A 21,194-nucleotide genomic window follows, 5' to 3' on the forward strand; every position below is an offset into this window, starting at 1 on the left:
AACAAGAATTGACTGTCAAATAAGCATATCATGTAAGTTTCTGTTTCGTTCTGTGATATGAACCTAAGTTTTGACAGTTAACTCTTATTTTCAGTGCTTTTCACAGCTTTATTTGGAAATAACCTTATTTTTTACCACACCCAGTGGACAAATCATCTCATGTCATGTGACAGACCTTAAAATGTTACGATTTTTTTGGTTTATATCATCACGACACTATTGGTCTTTGATGAGCGCAAGTTTCAGAAATCATACTTAAAAACCTTGCAAAGTAGAAATGTTGGCGCGAAGTCAGTCGGTACAAAAGTAAACTTTTGAGAAAAATGCACTTTAAGTTTCTTACACGAAGTATTAAGCATTCAACGAGCCACAAATAGTCGGGGGGTGCAGATTGGACCTCGGGGGAGGGGGTGCAATGGTTGTTCTATTTTGTAAAAAGTTACCGCAGTTGTGAGAAATATTCCTTGTCATAAGGGAAATGAATGAGCCTGTGATGGCAATTCGAGGCAAAGCTTTTCACAAATAATTATACCAATCGAGTTGTGCATGTCTTAAAAGTTTTTTCTTAATAGTTTCGTTCATATAAGTTAAAAATAATCTATATTTTTGGTCACGTTCTTATAGTAAACAGTCGTTGCTATGGCCGTTGCCACGTGAAAAAAACTTATACCACTGTGTATTTTCCTTAAATTTCACACTCATCTGGAAGGAAATTCAGCAAGATCGTTTCAAAATGTTTCTGACAAGTCCTCAAGGGTCTTAAGTCTTGTATTTCCAAGAAATTGAATTTTTCATGAACATCGCCATATTTTAGGGTACCATACCCCCTTAAGAGGGCTGACCGTGAAATGCCGCGTGGTCTGGGCGCAAACTAACCAGCGACTTGGTAACCGGGCAAATTCTTTCGGGAAGTATTTTGCATTTTTGGCGGAAAATCGTGCTTGATTATGGGTTGCGCTCCTGTTCGGTAATCGTTTATGGATTGATATAAGGTATGTAGACTTACTTGATAGAACAATTTAAAAAGACGTAATTAGTAGTAATCAAAGATTAGAGCAGTGCCGGTTCACGCGCGTACTTTTCTTGTTTGCTCGATTTTTCTTGGTGATAGAATGACAGCTAGATAACGATCTGCACGTGAAGTGAACTGGCGATCGATGAACAGCGCTTGCGACGTCTCCGGGAACTTTATTAAAATAAGGTTTTAACTTGTGCTACACAAAATGTTTTCATTTTTTAACTGTTTGCGAAACTCAAACTTCTAGGGTGCTTTGTGCGCGACGGTCGACGGAAAGAACACGTGATTTACATGTCAGATTCCATTTGTCTGAACGTGTGTGGTACATCTTGTGGATCATTGTGTACTAATAAAAGGCATCCGTTGGTCAACACTCAGTTGACAGTCAGTCAAAAGTCAACTAATTTTCGCAGACACGACATTGAATTTCGATCGATACGTATGAGTCGGTCGACACTCAACCAACTATCAACCAACTGTTGATCGATAGTCGATCAAGTGTCCATCAAGATGCCGATCGAGTTCTGGTCTAGGGTCGAACGATTATTGATCGGGATATCGATACGCGGTCGTTATTGGTCATTTATTTTTCGACAAAGATTTGGCAATGCTACGGCTGTCGGCTCCTGCATCATTTCAAGCATATTAATTTTTAGAAGCTCTATGTTTTGTCCTTATGCAGGCTCTTATGTAACTTTATTGTCATCTTCCACACCTTGAGATTTTTCATTTTAAGACGTCTTTTTTGCTGTGCTTTGTGCTTTGATCTGTTTGCAATTTTCTTTACAAGTCTGAGATCTGGTTTTTAATCAAGCTGTTGTACTTGCCAATCATTTAGTCAGTGAGAGTACAGAAATGATATTATTTGTTGCTTGTATGTTATTATCATGACAAATTTGTGCAGCATTTGTGGTGTTGTATTTCAGAGGATCTATTTGGTGTGAAAAGCTGAGCTGTTTTATTTGATCATATTCTAATCTTTAATCCTCAGGTTGACAGAATGATAGGTGTACCATTGAAAAGCTGTGGACAAAAGAATCTAGCTGATAGTGGAAAGCGTACTTGGGATGATGAAATCCGCAGGAGGTTGAACGAAGAATATGATGATTGGAAAGATCCAAAAAGAACGTACATGGTTCCACCTTCCTTTAAGGGCATGAGTAATGATGCAGATGTAGGGAGAAAAGCTGAGGAAAAGTTTTACAATCTTCTACATGAACAAGGACAGAATAACAATGAGTCCATGTTTGTTGTTCACTCTGTTGACTTCAGTGAGCATGTACCAGACAGTGGGAGGGAAAGGTCATGGGTCATGGGAGAGTCTGACTTTGTCGTGATCCATCGAAGGCATGGCCCAATGTTTTTCCAAGTGAAAGCAACAGACACGGGTAAAAATTACAAAGAAGCTGAAAAGCAGATTCGCAAGGACAAACTTGCTTTGGAAAATCTTTTCAAAAAGATGGAGAAGGGAAACATTTCTTCAAAAAAAGTAACAGATGAATTTAAGAACTGTCCAGGATTTGTTGTGATGCCCAATTGTCCTCGGGGACAGCTGTCAGTTTGCACACGAGATAACGTCCTTTGTCAGGAGGATTGTTCTAGCTCGGAGGCGTTTTCCAGGTGGTGGAATGAGCATATTGGACGTGCACGACATCCACCACATGATCAGACAGTCTTTGAGCACTTGGTTATGAGGCAAGTAGGTTAAGTAGGTGTCTCGTGGCCAAGCGATGTAGCACATACATCGTAAATTGTAGATACGTAAACTTCCATAGCACATTAAACCTATAGAGCTGGCTATCAAACTATATGAAGAATTTTGAAATGAAAATGAATAGTTTAATTTTCCACGACTTCTGTATATACATGTGAGGTCAACAATAATATAACAAATTGCTAGTCAGATTGCTCTGAACAACAAAGAAAACAAGTTGGAACTTTAGTATTATTTTATTTAATGGCTTTGGCAAAACCTGGATCCAAGCAGGGATAGAGTAGAAGTTAGGGGATTGGTAGGGGTGGTGGGGGTGGATGGTGTGCATGTTATCCTTTTTAGACCGCTCCCCGCCAAAAACATGATTTATGTATTTTCTTTTAAAAAATGTGTGCATACCGAGAAAATCCAAGTGACTTGTGGGATATTCCATGATATACCACTCAAAAACGTTGCATAACTAGATGTACATATATATATTTTGTTTTTGTACTTGTATGTGTATAGAGATTGTTTTAATACCTTGTTCTCAAAATGATGTTGTGCAATTATTTTTGTAGGTTTGTAGGTTGGGCTCACACTGGCCCTTGTCTCAGCTATTCCATTGATAAAAGCCATGGCGTGCTTGTGTTCAAAACTAGAGAACAGTTGAAGGTATTGCTAAATTCAACAGCAGAACAATGGATAACCGGTCCTGCTGGTAGCGGGAAGACGTGGCTACTTATGGAGAAAGTCGAGAGGCTAGCAGAAAAAGCCCTTATCCGTGAAACAGGAGAGAAGATACTTGTTGTGTGTTACAACAAACCCCTTTCGAAGATGTTTTCAACAACATTCAAACAACACTTGAATGACTTGTTGCAAAATTGCAGTGAAGATTTGAGTTCAGTAGTCAAGGTGGTGACTTTTGATGAGCTCCTCTATGAGATAACTAAGATGAAGTCTGGTGAATCTGATCAGGAAAAAAGGGAACATGTTGCCAGAGCTGTGAAACTGTTGGAGAAAAGAACTGATTCCATTCAACAGTATGACCATATATTTGTTGATGAATGTCAGGATCTGTGTGGTGACACATGGCCAGTTCTTTTTGAGAAGTTACAGAAAGATGCTGATGACCTGTCTGACGACAGTGATGATGAAGCTGAATGCAAACACATCTGGTTCTTGTACGACACTAACCAGTATCTCAGGTTATCAGACCAGCAACATCAGTTCTTCAAAAAGAATCGCAAGAAAACCACCAGACTCTCTAGTGTACTTCGCAACACTGGAAATGTCTTCAAACAGTCAAGAAAGTACTACAAGTCAAAAGGAACTGGAAAACTTGAGTTAGGACACACTGAGCATGGCTTGCCAATTGAGTTGGATGACTCACTTACAAGTACAAAGGACCCAGAGTATCAAGGTGTAGAGGCCATAAAGAAGCACATTTCGAAACTCCGCCTGCACAATGTTAAAGACAGGGACATCTGCGTGCTGGTGAAGAACACGGAGATTCGTGATAAGCTCAGGTCTAAGCTTAAAGATCTTGAAGTAAAGACCCAAGATGCTGAAGAACTGTTTGACACCACGGAAGACCAAAACAATGTCATTGTTGAAAGCATATGGCGATTCAAAGGCTTGGAATCAAAAGTTGTCATCCTTTACAATCCTCCCTTTTTTGAATATAAGGACTGGACAGTTAAGAAAACTAATGAAATTCTTTACACAGCTGTTTCCAGATGCTTTTGTTATCTAGTGGTGATCACGACAAAACAAGGCTGCAAGGCATTGCAATCACCAAAGGGGATGCATGAGAAAACCAGTAGTGCTGGCAGCCAAAAGAATCCTGCCGTGTTACTTAGTTCAGAAGATCTGGCATCTACAATGAGATCACAGTGCAATGCTTTGTACAAGGAAACCTTTGGAAAAAGAGCTATCGACAGCCAATATGAGAGTGGTCCTCCAGAACCTACTTACAAGCGGCACTTTAAAGATGATGGCAATGATGATGGTGGCAAAGACGAGGCACATATTTCTCCACCAAAAATTTCCAGAATGGAGGAAGCTGCAATGCATCGACAGTACGAGTTGAGCAAAAGATCTAGCGAGGAACGCCCCAAAAAGGTACCTGGCTGTAATCTTTTGGAACCTGGAGACCCCGATATAAAGGATTCCATAAGAAATAATGCATTTGGTCTGCTCAATGTGACAGTGGAGCAGAACCTGCAGCACATTCCTGGTCCCAGTAACCAAGTTTCAAATTCAGATGTAACATCAGTTGTTGCAGAGATTGAGTATGAGGTGTACTGTAGCAGACGAAAGGAGCATGACCAAAGAAATTACACCAAAGATCTCAGAAACTTAAAAAAGGACATTGAAAAATGCAATAGAAGTCAGACGAGCCATGAAAGTGTTAAAAGAGCCCTCGAGGTCAGCATGAACACATCTTGAAAAGGCATGTGCTTGCCTACTGGTGTAAGTTACTTAAGGGCTGCAATTGACAGTTGGTCATGGACAATGACCCAAATTTTTCCAAAATTGAAAAATGACTACCTACATGCAATGTACATGTATCAATCAAATAGAGACATCAACACCCCAAAGGGCATATCTCTTGCTGACATGCCTGAAGGGATGGAAAGTAGACTTTGTTGTTGTTATCTGGGGTGGGGATTTGACAGGGGATCATGTGGTAGGGGTGGGGTGAGAATTTGACCAAGTTCCTCTAAATGATGGTGAAAACAACAAAGGACTTCTCTGTTTTTTGTAACATTGTAGCTTGAGAAGGGGAGCTTTGAAAAGCTCATTAAGCTCATTGTCTTTTTTAATTTGTGTAACGTTTTTCTACAGAAAATTTTGTTAATGACTTTAATTTTTTAGTATAAAAACAGTACCTCAGAGGCCTGCTTTTTTTGTTTTTTTTTACCATTTTTGTCTCAGGGATAAGGGACATTGATTGCCTTATATGGTGATAACAGTGCCGTGTATCATCGTCATCAGTCCTCATCACGCCGTGGGACGCATAAGGCAATTATAATGGTGGTATGGTGGGGCAATAATTTGAACACCAGTTTTTGGGCATGGGGGTTGGAATTTAGAACTGAACACTTCCAAAGTTCAAACAGACCATATTTGTACTCCTGGTATTGTACTGGAACTAGCTTGCAAGTGAGGCTAATGCAGGGAGTCTTTTCAATTGCAAATGACATTAATCTCTTTTTAATGATATTCCACCGCATGAGCCTCCATTGCAAGCTAGTTCCAGTCCAATACGGGGAATATGAATATTTTCTATCCCAGTGGGGACATTGACGTTTTGAATTGACTGTACAAATGTCTGGACATTTTTCTTTTTTAAAAAGTTTAGCAATGGCTCTAATTCTATGAGAAACATACAGTCATGTAAAGGTGCTACTGCACTTGGCAATTTTTCTTGCATCTTTCCCGCAATTTTGTTGGACCGTGGCAAGAAAAGTTGCACGAGACATTGCGCAGGGTAACACCCCCTGACATGAACACGAACATGTATCGCAACGTTTCCATTTCAGTGATGTTGCAAACAGTAGAACGTGGTTCTTTCTGTAGCGCCATCTACGATGATATTATTGTGGCAGAGATTTATGTCTGCAGTGTTGTTTTCTTTACCTTTTGTAGAGGGCCTGGATGGGGCTGCTCGAATCTCAGCCACTTTCCAAGCTATCAGTAAATTTTGGAAATCTATGATTGTAGCCCTCAGTAAAACAAATTGCGCCATTTCTCAGTTGACGAATTCTCAGCTATCAGTTTGACCCCATCCATACCTCTATCTAAAACGAGTATTTTCTCTGTCATGATTATATCTCAATGTTTAGTCTCGTTCAGTTTCAGACATTTTTAAAAGGTTCCCGGTGGGACTCCCATCTGAAAAGGTCGGGATGCCCGAAGGAAAATTTGAATTAAACCTCTAAGGGGGACGAATCTGGGTGTGGCTCAAGCTTAATTTGACTCCTAAAAGATACCACTTAAAACAGAATAGGCTTGATTACCAGGTGCTGTGCAGGAAAGGAGCCTGCTCTTGCAGGCAGGACTCAAGAGACCTTCAAGGCTAAAAATGGAAAGAAGATATTATTTCATTATATCTTTTTGAGTGCACCCTAAAAGATACTTTGACAGCTAAAAATAGTGGCATTTTGTCATGAACACCCTGGATGAGACCAGTATCCTTAATTTACACCCCTGAGCAAGATGATGAGCACCCACGACCTTTTCATATGGGAGTCCTCCCTGGGCTTGAAGTTAAAGTTTCTAAACTTGTAGATTGAAACTGAAAAAGGCTGGTAAAAGTTAACTAAGAAACGTAGTGAATAAGGTTAGTGCCAACTAGCTTGGATGGCCTGGACAGTTTGTAGTTTGGATACTTTAGAGAGGCCATAGTAGTGCTGTAATGTCCCGTCCCATAGTGTCCCATTTCTAGTTAGCCACCCCCCCTGAAATAAAACCTGGTGCCGTAGTGTCCCATACCACAGTGTCCCATTTCGACTTAGTTCAAACCCACCCCCCCTAAAAAAAACAGGTTTTAAAAACTAGTTTTCTGCGCCTAATTGCCAGAAGCTGATTTTAGTTAATCTAGGAATAGTAATCAATCAAGGTTTCAAATTTGCTTATTTTAAGGTGTTTTTAAATGCTAAATCCCTGTGGCGTTTTTCACTCGTCAAAGTCGCAGTGAAGAGCAAAAATTGTAAATGGAACCTTAACTTCAAGGAACGTTAAGGGACTGAGCGCGAAGCGCAATCATTACAGTCATGGTAATAAATTTAATACTTAGCAATTGTTTTTATGCTCTTAGTTTTACCCAGGAGCACTAAGAAATTAAATAAAATATGGATCAAACTCTTTGCGGGTATCACTATCAGTGACTGATTTCTTGGTTATCACATCAATGTGCTTAAAAATAAGAGGGAAAGAAGCGCGATAATCGTTTCAGTCTGAGATCGAAATATTAATTCTCTCAGTCAGTTATTGTCAAACATTTCTACTTATGACGGCTTTGAAAAGTTGGTGCAACATGAAGACATCATGCCTAATTAGTTTCCCCAGCCATTAGTTAGATTTCATCATTATTTTATGAGAACGAATGGTTGAGCGCGCGCTTGTTGCCTTGTGCGATATTATACGTTGCTAGCTGTTTATGACGCAGTTGGAAAGAGCTCGGACTGTTAAATAGACTAAAACTGGATCAAAGGTAGACGATTTGCGACTTAAGAACGGCATTTCTGAATTATTTTTCCCGTTAAATCTGCAAAAATGGGCGTGTCTGTTTCCCGTCCACTAAGACGGACAACTAAAGCGAAGTACATTATAACTCTTGATGGAGGGTCGAGTGAGTTTGACGGGACAGAAGAATTCTTCAGCCATAGTTTACATCTAGATAACAACAAAGGAGAAACTTCAGAAGGTAGCAAAGGTTTTTCAAAGCGGAACGAAGCAGGATGTTTGAAATTCAAAGAGACAAGAGGCAATTCAGGGTGCCCATTTGATAGTCTTGACACCATAGATTCCAGGAAATCTGTTCCATTCGCTGTCCTTCCCGAGAACAATACTCAATCTTCGACGAGGTCTCCAAACGGAGAGGGGGGCTTCAGCAGTGCTCAGTCTGATGACAAAACTGTTTCTGTCGAGAAAAGCAGCAAAGTGTTGTTCTATGATGATGTAGAGGATGATATAGAAGATGAAAGCCCAGCAAGGAAGGAGAGAAACACACCAAAACCCGCAGAATATGTCCAGCAAAAAGTGAACCATCCATTCCAAGGAAAATTAAGAAAAAAGGGGCGTGCCTTAAGGAGAACGAGATCGGGCGAGGAAACGCATTTACCCGACGAAAACCATGGTGACAGCACACCTCGTTACTGTGGGGAAAACACAAGTGACATGTCTGTTACTCACGAAGGTTTTGTGGATGGGAGGGAAAGCGAACACGAAATAACAAGAATGATACGAGCCGACAGCGAGCCTGACATGATTTGTCTATAGTAATCAAAGGAAATTAAACCCTTGTCAGTCTTCTTGAAAGTTTTCTGGACATCTGTCTGTTAAATAATAGTTTAAGTGCCTTTGATTTCACATTTATACGGGTTTCTATGATAGAAAGAAATGACACTTTTCCAGTAACATTGTTTGCTTTTCGTATGGTTCAGTAATTTTAAATTTACTAAATCCGACCAAGAGTGAACACGCGCTGTGCCACTTGTCACTCGATACAGTAAATCATCTTTTGTGTAAACTGTCCAAGCTTTGAGACACTTAAAAAAATGTTAACAGGTCAACCGCGCTGAAAGTGCAGATACTGTGTGATTCACAGTATAAGTATCAATCCCTCAACGCCCGCCCTGGTGCAGTGCCCTTCCCTTGCCAATCGCTCTCATCCCTAAAATGCGATTTTGACCAGCATTATAGGCACGTATTGCGTGCAAATGGCTTATGTAAATAGGGCTATGATCTACGCACGCTTTACGTGCCTGTGACGGGTTGTCAGCCATTTCTGATTTCTCATTCAAACAAAAACCCTTCCTGCTCAATTTATCCTTCTGAACGGACCAGGCTTGTCTTCTTGGTATTGGACTGGAATTAGCCTGCAACTGAGGCTAATGTAGGGTGTTTATTCAATTGCAAATGGCATTGATCACTTTTCCATATTTTTCCAGATACGCCTCCATTGCAAGCTACGCAAGTTATAATATGGATATAGTCTATAGTAAATAGGCAAAATTTCATCAGTCCATTTGAAATTCATGGAAATATGGGACCCCAAACCTGCCAATGTTTTCAAAGTTTGCATTAAGTTCTCATGAAATATTTCTCTTTGCCCACAAATGAGTGGGGAAGAATGCAAAACAAAACACCACCAACAAAAAAAGACTTGAGGGGCAAGCAGAGGCAAGAATATCCTTAGTTCTTTTTCATTCTTCCCTGTGGATTTTACTGAGTATGATAGTACAGCTTTGGTAAAATAAAAATGGGGTTTGTTATATAGCTGGCCTGGGTTGTTCAAAGGGTGGATGATGTTATCCACCAGATAAATCACTGTCCAGTGGATAGCATGGTTTTTTTTCTTAACACTATCCACTGTATAGCAATTTATCCCGTGAAGAGCATTATTCACCTTTCGAACAACTGGGGCCTGGAGTATAATTGAATTTTATGTGGCCTTTTATTGGTTGATTTATGGCTACATTGAAAAGGCTAAAACTAAATGTCACCCAATAGGCGACAATTGTCACCTGCTCAGCTCTACTGCTAACCAGAGGTAACTTTGACTTGGGTGAAATTCTTCTTGCTAAATACTACTCTACACAAAACTCCTTGCCCCTGTGGTTTGAAGTCTGAATAACACTATCCACCGGACAAATCACTATTCACTGAATAAGTGTTAAGAAAACAAACACCACCATTCACTGGATAGTGATTACAGAAGGGATTTATCCAGTGGATAGTGTTATCACCTTTCAAACAGTCCGCACCAGCTATATAACAAAGTACTTTAAAATTACTGGTTCCTTGGAAAACAGTTTGTTTTCTTTTCCTTGAATTTTGATGTTCCCCTCACCTTTTGTCTTGGGAAACATTCATCTCTACTGCTACCCTGACGTACCTTTGACTTGGCTCACAGTTTTTCTTGAGCTATGCTCTCAGAAAACTGTTCACTTCTCAAAACAGATAAGGTCCACGGACAAATATCCTAGCATATTTTCACACGAAATGGAGGCTATTGTTTATATAAGTATATCAATACTAATTTTGTCTATGACCATAATTGTTTATTTTACATACAGAACTTAAGATTTTGCATTATCTGCTGAATTTATCTACAATTACCTGAAACAAAGCAAAAACTTTGAAGATTAAGAATTCAATATACAAGAAATGTAGTTTCACAGTTTGAGTAATTTGAATCGTTCTTACCTCTACCTTCTCTTGTATTCTGAAAACCGAGAACAAAAGGTATGTCACTGTGCTTGCTCTAAACACAATAGCATTTATTCAGGCTGTTTTTCTTCCTGGTTTGAAACAAGTAAAACAAAAATCTACGTTCATGTACATCTGCCTTATTTGACTGCCTTTGAAAAATATAACACTGATATTGATCTGCAGATTAATAATGCATGATGTTTCTCATAATCAAAATAGTAAGTTGCTATGAAATGATAAAATGCAATTTGAAACAATTTTCACTTATTTTTACAATGTATATATATGTAACATTGTGACCCAAAAAAAGTAATCTCTGAAATTTTCGGAAACTGAAGAAGGCCATTCCATGCTACTTTGCAACTAAGGAAATCTCTGCCACTGAAAAAGCTTCAAAAGTTGCAAATGCACATTTTGTCCAAGAGAGCACAGTTAGTAGCTCAGCGACCTTTTTTTCAGAAAATAAGAGAGGTGTAGAGAAGTTAAAGATTAATATTAATTTATCTGTCACATGTTAAGCATAATCCTTGCCTGCAGCCTTTTAAACTGGGTACGTTCAAGTGCCGCCATTTTTGGCATAATATATATGCACTTGAAGCATTAAATGTTTACTCTATAACTGCTACTAGTACTGTAAACTCCATGTCAGCTAACACCATTTCACAACTAAAACTTCCTTTTCTTCTTGGCTCTCACTACTAAATTTCTTTAAGTGAGCTTCTAAAGTTCAGGTTGTCCTGTATTTTTCACAGTTTTATTACCACAGCACCTCCACCTAATTTTAAATGCCAGAGTCTTCCACAATTTACAACAGAAAGACCACTGGCAACAACTATACTGCTGAAATATTCTAACAACAAAATTATAAAACCACAAAATGTGTATAGTAATAACATTCAACTGTAACTATTTAATAATTGTCATAACCTTCACTAGCTGCTAATGGGAATTCATTCACAGCTACATGGACCCAAATTTAAGTTTACAGTGTACATGTATCTATATTTATTTTTTACTGAGCTCCATAGACACTCTCGTCACTGTATGCTATGTAAAGAAAGAAGTCTTCTTCATGATGCTCTTGGTATAGCTGACCCATTGTCGCACTTGTGGGCGGGATTACATTGTTGACAAAGAAGAACAGGGCATCCTCAGGTCTCAAATGAATCCTCTTGCGAATTAAGAAGTAAAACTGTCCAACTGTGGAAGGGAAAGTGATAACAATAAATTATTTAACATTAACTAATGCAATTGACTAATATACTGGTATTTAAAAATTGAGTACTTGCTGAGTTTTGTTTGTTAAGGGTCCTTGGGACCCCAGTTCCAAAGAGTTGGGGGTTCTTTTTTGCTAAATATTGCTGAAATTTTTGGAACACTTTTCCTGCATTGCAAATATAAGAGACACACCTGTGTGTCAATGGGAACTCTGTTGTATCATCATTTTTATGAGTAAATGCACAGACAGAACAGGTACAGTACATGTAAAATTCAATTTGGCACTTTAAAAAACAAAACTTAAAACTCTTAGCTTTCAGAGTTCTAATCAAGAAAAGCAGAATGTACAGTGTGGTACTGCATACGAATATTCCTATAAGACCAAAGACTTTTTTCACACTATTCATGTTTGGCTCAACTAAGAGATCAACTATTTTTGCATTGTCTGTAGCATCACTGACAAAAACAGGTCAAGCATTTCATTAAAAGGTACTCATAACATGCAAAAAAAAAGAGCTGATCATGTGTCATGTACATTTGTAAAACCAAGCATATTGCATCATGCATGCTCGATCACTGTGATGAGGGTAAAAACTATCTTGACTGGTCAATTAAGATATATATATGTATGCATGTACATGAGCAAATATACAATGATAATAATTTGGGCAAAACAAAAAAAGCCAACAACATGCAGTCTGCCAGGAAGAATGTAGTCAAAGAGATAATATGGTGGTGATACTCAGGGCTTGAAAAAGTGTGGTCTTGCAGTGTTTAGGCCAGAGCGCGCCATTGCAGGAATCCCGCGTTACAATCAGGGATGGCCCCCAGAAAAACGAAAAAAGGGCTAATTTGGCCCTTTCCTTTTACAAGACTGCAGGCTTAACACAGGCATAATATTTTAAAAGCCATCCCAGGGCTCGAAATTATGATCAATACGGTCGCTAATGCAACAAGCATTTCATCCTTGGCGACCAAAAATTCTGGTTTAGTCGTAATATGGCATAGTGGCGACTACATTTCTCTGTGTTGACGATCAATAACGGTTATTTTGTCAAAGATTACGTCCTTCTATAAAATCCTATTGAAAGATCTTTGCTTCTAAAACATTCAATATAAGAGAAGAAGTCAATCCGTCCCTTGGCTTTGCTATATTGATTCTCTCACATTGGAAAACTTCCAAATGGCTGGCCGTGTTTGAAATCGCCCTACAATGCATTGTAAACCCTTGATCATTGACTAAGTCATGCATGCCTAAGGATTGTTCTCTTGTAATGCACGGATCCTTCATACTAGTATCTGATTCAAAAGAAACTTTATTGAGAAGAAACACTTCAAAAAGCACTTATTAAATTTTATCATAGATCCTAATAAACTGCTTTATTTTCCTTGGTACCCTGATGCATTTTTCCCCTCTGTAGCTTTCAATGTATTGGCCCCTTTTCTTAAAAAATTGGCCCCTAAAACAGATTTTCAGGGGCCACTTTGGCCCTCGAGTAAAATTTTCTGGCTGAAACACTGGTCTTGTCAACCACGACAAGTCAATTTTCTTGCTAGGCAAGCGACGTTTCATTCTCATGGACCCAATGGACAAGGGCCCAGGAAAATTGTCCGCCAATGAAAATGCTTATAAACATTTGTAACTTGTATAACTGCTTTTTGCTGCAGTGAGACTGTTAATGTTAATGTTAATGCTGGCTGCAATTATGATTTGTTCTTTATCACCAAGGCCCATCCTAGTACTGCAGTATACTACTACCACCATTATTGTGACATAGCAAAAGGAGGTACATTGTAAAACAACAACAAAAAATAATAAACTTGGTGGTATTTCTGCATTCCTAATATTTATTGCAAGCTAGGCAAGCTCCCGCAGGTGGCCATCTTTCCCTTACAACTCTAGTGGCTACTTATGAGAACCATTCCCGTTAGTGGCAAGCTCCAGTTACGGACAGCTATTTTGCATCCTGAGGGTGTCTGCTCACGAGGGCTTCCACTGTATGTACTAAATAGTACTGTGCATCAAGTAAAGAGTACTTTGCAGTGCTCCGGGGAGTTTGAAAGTCAGTACTTTAACAGCAATGATTACCCAACCTGTCAGATCTGAAGGAACCAGATATTTCTTTTTATCTAGGTCACCAATCCTTGCTTTGGGTGCTTTTTCCACAATGACCTATAAAATGACACAATCAACATATTTACCCATACACAATGTACGTGTAACAATAAAATGCTACCAGAGCTGGCAATAATGAAAACCAATTAATACTTCATACCCTGCTTGAACAAGGTTTTTTTCTCTGAGAACCCTTTTAGCAGCTACATGTAGCAAAATAGGGTTTGGAAATGAGGGTTAAAAAAACAGAAATTCCGGAGGGGAGGGTGAGTCACCATGAACACTCTGGAATGGAAATTCCAAGCGCATTGGCAGGAAGGGGGGGGGGGGGTGGGTGGTAGTAGAAATCATGACAAGATTCATGTGATTCTGAGTTGTGTTACGAGATCAAAAAATCTGTCATCGTCGTGTACTTTGCGGTGACTGACCTGTCACGCATTTCACCCCAAGAGTAAGAGAAGAAGACCACACAGAAGACGGTAATGCAGTGCGAATGGTCATATGTGAACCATTATCCGTATTCACGAGTGTTCGGATACTATGCAAACTGGACACAATTTCGAGTTAAAATTTTGTCTTACAGACCGAATCATAATAATGTAACAAGCCCAGTTTATCCACGATATTGTTGAAGTATCTATACACCGATCTGACCAAATCGATCACATTTGGTGCCAGGGTCAATGGTTTGGCTCAGAAAGGAAAAGGTAAGCGTATATGGTCGTGTTTTCCATGAGTGTTGGCATTCTTGCTGACCCAGTACAAGGGAAAAATCGACAAGGCGATGAATGATCGATTCAGTGGAGTTCAAAGTGATCCAACTTTGATAAATTCCCTTCCAACTGATGAAATGGCAGGAAGAAGTGAACATTTTCATCATGACTGCTATAATGAAATACAGTGGTCATTACTTAATGTGATTTATCTGAACTGAACAGCAGAAAAGTCCAGGGAAGATTAGTGTACCATTAGCCCCTTTTACACTGTACATGTTTTATGCTGTCTGTGGATGTACTTTTCCAACCTAGACTCCCACAGTTAGTATCTAAATAAGCAAATAACCTTTAATGACATCCCCGTTTAACTCATCTAACCGATTACTCAAGATGCAGACAACACCTTTTTGTCATTATTCTAAAACAATACATTAATGTCTATAAATGTTTGGACAAGAAACCAAACATGCAGGAATTCCAAAACAAAAGCTACATTACAATGGCAAATAGAGAAATATGCTCTTCCCTAAGTCACAGATTTTCTCGCCTTTTTTTCTGATTTAACTAGCCAATTGAAACAGACACACTAAATCAAAAACCCAAAATCTTATCTTTTTTCTACCAGCACTGTCTCTAAATCTACTTTGTAGTGTTAGTAGAAAGTAACTAAGGTGTTGTTTTGTAGAGTGCTTCAAGTAATTTTAAGTAGGCAAGCAAGCTCAATTAGTGAATTGTGAGCTTTGTATTGTAATGTAAGTCATATTTTGTTAAGCAATGTAATGTAAGTAACGCTGTGACTGTTAGTAAGTGACCGTTAGCAATGTAATTGCAGGTAATGCTGTAAGTGACTGTTTAGTAAGTGAACATTAGTATAAATAAAAATAAGTACTAGAGATTACAAGTGATTAATCCAATAACTACAGTAATATAATAAGTAGAGAGATGTTGAGTAATGTAAGTAAAGTAATGTAATGTAAGTTCAGTCCTGTACGAATGTTTCTTTAAATAATAACAATAAAAAAATAAGGGAAATTCTGTAAATTAAAACACTTAGAATGCATGTTTAGATTTGTCAAAAAAATGTAACTAGTGCTAGTGTTATTGTAATTACTTATGTTATCATTAGTATCTTTGTATTAATATAAGTTACTTGCATGTAAAGTATTAGCAGTCATTGTAATTACTCACGCTAATGTTAGTAGGATAGTTTTAATGGTAGTTATGTGTTTGTTAAGTTTTTTCTTTTGTGTGTGCAAAAGCAAAAAAATGTGAAAAAAAAAAAAAAAAAAAAAATCCATTAGTGGAAGCATCCACCACCGGACACCATAATTCATTAGTTCGCACTCCCATGTTTCTCTACCTTGCCCTTCACCAATTATTACTTAAGACAAGAAGACAGGCTTTCCTGTTTCTTTACAGCTTCCAGGGCAGCACAACCTGACAGTTAGGACTACCCTTTTCTCATTTGAGTGCAAGCCACTTTAAAGGCAATACAAGGCTTGACAGTTTCTCTTTTTTCTTATACCATCTTCTTGTTCCAAGTTGTGCTTTTTGCTCACCTTGCCCCTGACCATGTTGACTGTCTCTTAACAAGGGTAATTTAAAAGTTCTACAGTTCCCTACCCTGATAATTAAGAACGTGGTAAAGTGTAAAGCGCCATGGACAATTAGTGGAAAATGGCGCTATATAAATGTATATAAATGTAAATGTAAATGTGGTGTCAACTTAAAATGTTCCGCAAATTTTAAGTACTTACTGGGAACATTGAGGTTGTTCCTAAAGTCGGTGCACTCTGCTATTTCTGTCAACGATTCCAAATACTGATCACGCTCTAGTAGAAGGCAAGGGTGAACTTTTGGAGCAGTTCTATTTGCTAGCGAAAACTCAATTCTGCTTGGTGTATTATTTCCAGGTTGCTATGGGTCAAAAGGTTTCTCTACTGACTTCCTTATTTTAGATTCCTTTCAACAAAGGGGACATGTCACGTACATGTAGATGTCGGCCAAAGCTAAGAAAACATAGAGCCAAACTTATGATTTCTTCATTACTCCAAATGAAAATGTATTGGCTGTTGAAACTAAGATTCTCCGTACTTCGCACCTGAGAACTTAACTGGTAAAAGGGGACAGAGCCATAGGAGCAGTATTTACCACTTCGGAAATGTTTGTAATGTCCATTAAGTGATCAGTTGATCCCGAGTTGCGGCCAGATTTAAAGGCTATCATTTAAATTTGTGAATAGAATAGTATGCCATTATATTTAGTAAAAATAGCTGTTGAAATTCTTGTTCTTATTTTCTTACTAGTGGTTTGTGTGCCATATTTTTCAAGTTGTTTTGAATGTAAAGAAGTGATTGCAAAACAGCTCACATCCTGACCAATCAAACTTTAATAATTGAACACTGAAGTTAGTTCCTGCTATGTCCAAGGACACTGTTTTCAGCGAGAGAAGTTGTTTTGTTAACAAATACATGTACCATCTGAAGCAGCAGGTCTTTTAATTTATCTGCTGAGTAATCTCTGTGTTTTGTCTTTGTAGATAAAAATGCCGGGTAAGTTTGAAAATATCTGTGTGTGCCCTTGTTTCTGAGCCTATATTCTTTCAATTAAATTGCCAGGCTCGTGTTTCAGTTGTCAGATCACGGTATGACTAAACTGATTTCGTAACGTGTCTCTTGTCAAGAGGCATCAAGAAATTTCGTTCCCACTGTTAAGCAACAGATTGAATAAACTAGGACCCCTGCCGACGTTCTACTGTTCAGGGGTCCTTGATTTCAGATCCTCATGAATCTTGTCATGACAAACCATCTGTGTGCATATGGTGATTTTCTGGACCACATATTCAGAGGACTTTGAAGTTGTCTATAGCATCATGTGTTCATTTTTCACTGAATGATGCAATAGTGTTAAATTACATCTAAAGATACATGTATGTATGGAAAACTACAAACTGCAATATCATGCAAACTACAAATACAGATGTCAACAACATTCCTTGAACTTATACAGTGTGAGAGTTAACATACTACATAAATAAAGTCTGTGTACAACATTTCATCAATCCAGTGTTACAAATTTAATACCACTGATTCTTATGCATAAAAACAGCACTTCTCGAGACATTTGCCACATTTTCAAAATTGTGGAATTTATTGTAATGTAGTCTAAGAGAAGTCAATGACTGGGGTACCATTTCTTATAACATTGAGTCATGATACAGATATATTTTACATGTTTAGTTACCATGACAAAACTTGAAAGGTTGTTTTTCTTGGGGTACCCTGGAAAAATAATTTATTTTAAGAATGCCCTGAGTGATGGTGGAATAGTGTTTACAAGCACCTACCGATGTACAAATAGAAAGTGTTTCGCAGCATGTGCGGATAAAAGTTTTGGACTGATGAGGTTTGTAGATCACTGGGAGACTGAATCATAGAAAATGTATTTTCCAATTCTATTTGATTTTATAAGCATTTCAAACAGGACTGCAGGATGAAGGAATAAATTTGGGACTAGACTTACAGGTAACATCATTTTCAGTGCAACCCAGAACGATATAATTTCTAAAGAAAACTTACTAGGTCAAACTAATAAATATTGAAGTCCGGCTTCCATGAAAATTTTCAGTCAGTTTCGAAAGGTTTGAAAAATTCTTCCACTGCAGAGTCAATGCGAAGAACTCTACCTTCTAAAAATTCACTACATCGATTAAAATATCACCTTTTACAGGCACACCAGATGTATTTTATATTCAACTCTATCAAATATTAAGAATTGATGATAAAAACGGGATCAAACGTGAAATTCTTCATGTAAAATACGAGCTCGAACCACAAAGAGAAAGAAAGCTTTAAATACATGTTCTCGCATCTTTAACGACACTCCTTCTCGATCTTCAAATAAGCTTACAAGAATCTCGACAATGCCTTCGGCTTCCAAGAAAATGCAATGAAATCGACTAGCTACAAATTCAAAGGCTTCTTTACCCTCGCAAATAACACAACGTAACATTGGGAGAGGCAGACAATAATTCGTGACGTTGCAACTACAAAGCTGACGCCATTTTAAAATTTTTGCAAGCGTTTTCGCTTTACACACTCCGCTTCGTTTACACATTGTTAGCTTCTAATACAGATGGGAAGAGTAACAATGTTATTTTGCTTTAATACAAGCAGCCCTTTCCTGACTAACTGTTCTCAGAAATGAAAAAACATGTATTCACAGGAAGTTGCCACAGAACCTGCCAACAAGACTCACCGGAACTCTATCGGGGTATTTCTTCCGAATTTTCTCTCCCTCTGCCCGTCTCTTTTCAAAAGGATGCTCTTCCTTGTATTCCCACTTCATTGATGCACTTTTACAAGTTCAGTCTACTTAAACGGCTGTTGTAAAGCCCGAAAAAACCCTCCCTGTCTTTCCAAAGCACAAACACAATGGCGCTAAATGTGTGTTTCCCAGGCAATCACGTGATGTTATGTTCTCCCAGTTTTCCCCGATGACGTAGGCATATTTGGTTTATTTTTAGAGACACTCAACCGAAACGAACCGGAAGTTACTTTCCATCACGCAGCATTTCAACAATATTACATTGCACCAGGTTCGAACTTGCTAGATTCACAACAGAGAAAGATCGTAATGAAAATTAAGTCTCCTGCGTTTACTACTACTAAAAGTAGGAATCACATTTTTTTTGGATGCTAAGCATTGTAAGACAAGCAGGAAAACCTTTTTAACAGAATCGTGGTAGACCGGAAATGAGGTACGCGAACAAGGATTGCCAGGGATGTGGGGCACGGTCCGAAACTAGCACAGCCTGAGTTCCTGACGAATTCACCAGATCACAACAGATACCATCCCTGACACAGATGCTTTTCCAATCTAGTCAATGTCATTTTTTTTCTTAATCAAATTTAAGTACTTCACATTTCGTTCGATGTGTTACTGCTGGAGAAAAGAGTGTTAAGTTATCTCGAGCCTGAAGTAAACGGACCAGTTCTTTAGCTTAATACGACTACTTTTTGGAATGCCCGAGGTAAGGCGCAAAATTTCTCCTTCAGCTGAAGAAAGTGTTTCTACTGGAAAATGCCACTTTCGAACCCATCACTGTTTCAACACCACCAGGACTGAACCCGACTCGGATAAACGGCAGTGGCGGATCCAGGGGGCCCCCGGTTTTGTTTTACTTGCCCTGCCGGCTTTTCTTCCTTCAGTCATTTCTTCTTTCTTTTACCCAAAATAAGGGGGGGGGGCACCCCGGGCCCCTCCCCTAGATCCGCCACTGAACAATTAACGGGTGCAGTGATTGCAATAGTCTCAGCCTCCAATTTATAAGGGCCTGTTTCCATAGAGGGGGATTACCCGGTTAGGTTAGGTAACCCGCCTACACGCGGTCGAAAAGTAACCTGCGCTTACATGCAACAAACCCCGTCATCCCGGGGTGAACTTGCACGTAGACAGACAGAATGGTGGGTAGACGGCATGTTCTAGCCGCGGTTCAAGAATACTCGTCTTTGTTTACTAGGTGCTCTTGCTGCAACGTTTCAGTACCGACAAAGCCTCCGCCAAGGGTAGTCAATTGTTCAGGTTTGAATGAGGCCAACTTTCAGGTGCAACATGAACCCGACTGCTGCTAGGCGGGTTACTCCACCAAAATACGGCCCCGGTTGAACTGAGATGGTTACCGTCTCCGGCAGACCGTGTAACCTGCCTGGTATGTAAAGTGAACTGGAAGAAAGCAACGAAACGTCTGACAGGTAAACAGTGCAGCGCATACTTCGTTATCAGACTAGTATTAAACTTTTCCAAGAAAAAAAAAAGACGACTTTTGTTTCGCAACTTTAATGAGGTTTCTTAGAAATATTGTTGCACGAGAACATCCAATCAGATTGCACCAGGTGGCGTTGTAACCACGCAGGGAATTTACTTTTACTTAGTCCTACCTCAGTAGAGAAGATTCATCGTTTTTGTCGATCCACTGAAGATACAAGTTATGTCTTCCACCGAAATATTCGCCGAGCCCATGCTCGACACAGAGGACTATCTGCAAAAGTACAAGAAACAACTGATTGAGCTTGATAAGAAAGGACTGCTGCCGCAACTCAATTTAAAACTTGGGTATAAAGTCTATTCTATTCGCGGAAGTGAGTTCGGAGCGCACAAGTCCATCGTTCTCACCACAGATGATGAGCATTTTGTCACTGTTGAGCTTGGTTTCATCAAGGTCAACGGCAAAAAGCATATCTATCCAGTCACACGATCCGTTGATAAATCTGCGAAGGCCAAGATGGAATACCTTGGTAAGGTCCAAGCTACGGGCCAGGAGCTAATTGGGAAGGCAGTAGCGGTGATGAAGAAATTTGGGAGCTACTTCAAGCTTTGCAACAACTGCCAAGACTACTGCAACATGTACACGGAGGCCATTGGATTGAAGCACGCTCAAAAGCTCACTGACGGAGACAAAGTGGCACTGGCCGGGCTTCTCGCTGCCAT

The 21,194-nt window shown here is 39.1% G+C and overlaps 4 protein-coding genes across 5 annotated transcripts in view; 3 read left to right on the plus strand and 1 right to left on the minus strand.

The window, feature by feature from the left end:
* LOC145481889 (lactadherin-like) overlaps positions 1 to 21,194 on the plus strand; it is a 490,145-nt gene that overhangs the window by 78,454 nt on the left and 390,497 nt on the right. The gene's annotated exons all lie outside the window — the stretch shown is intronic.
* Positions 340 to 7,610, plus strand: LOC145481841 (uncharacterized). 2 transcript variants are annotated; one of them, XM_081460392.1, is made up of 3 exons: positions 340 to 992; positions 2,010 to 2,721; positions 3,301 to 7,610. In XM_081460392.1, the coding sequence occupies exons 2-3, from the start codon at positions 2,019 to 2,021 to the stop codon at positions 5,160 to 5,162; spliced, it is 2,565 nt and encodes an 854-aa protein (XP_081316518.1). In that variant the 5' UTR covers positions 340 to 992; positions 2,010 to 2,018; the 3' UTR covers positions 5,163 to 7,610. The 2 variants fall into 2 exon arrangements, with proteins under 2 accessions (XP_081316518.1, XP_081316519.1); XM_081460393.1 differs by lacking the exon at positions 340 to 992 and having other exon boundaries at positions 1,959 to 2,721.
* On the minus strand, positions 10,470 to 19,156 carry LOC145482933 (gamma-aminobutyric acid receptor-associated protein). Its single transcript, XM_081461571.1, has 3 exons — positions 18,963 to 19,156; positions 13,968 to 14,046; positions 10,470 to 11,855 (listed from the first exon to the last, which is right to left on the minus strand). Exons 1-3 carry the CDS (start codon positions 19,050 to 19,052, stop codon positions 11,668 to 11,670), a joined length of 357 nt encoding a protein of 118 aa, XP_081317697.1. The 5' UTR covers positions 19,053 to 19,156; the 3' UTR covers positions 10,470 to 11,667.
* Positions 20,514 to 21,194, plus strand: part of LOC145481901 (uncharacterized) — a 2,653-nt gene continuing 1,972 nt past the window's right edge. Inside the window, exon 1 of the mRNA XM_081460463.1 lies at positions 20,514 to 21,194. This exon is cut by the window's right edge and continues 1,972 nt beyond it. Within this exon, the coding sequence (XP_081316589.1) occupies positions 20,695 to 21,194 (500 nt within the window). The 5' untranslated portion in view covers positions 20,514 to 20,694.

Source organism: Orbicella franksi, chromosome 3 (genome assembly GCF_964199315.1).
Source record: "Orbicella franksi chromosome 3, jaOrbFran1.1, whole genome shotgun sequence".
Lineage (NCBI taxonomy): Eukaryota > Metazoa > Cnidaria > Anthozoa > Scleractinia > Merulinidae > Orbicella > Orbicella franksi.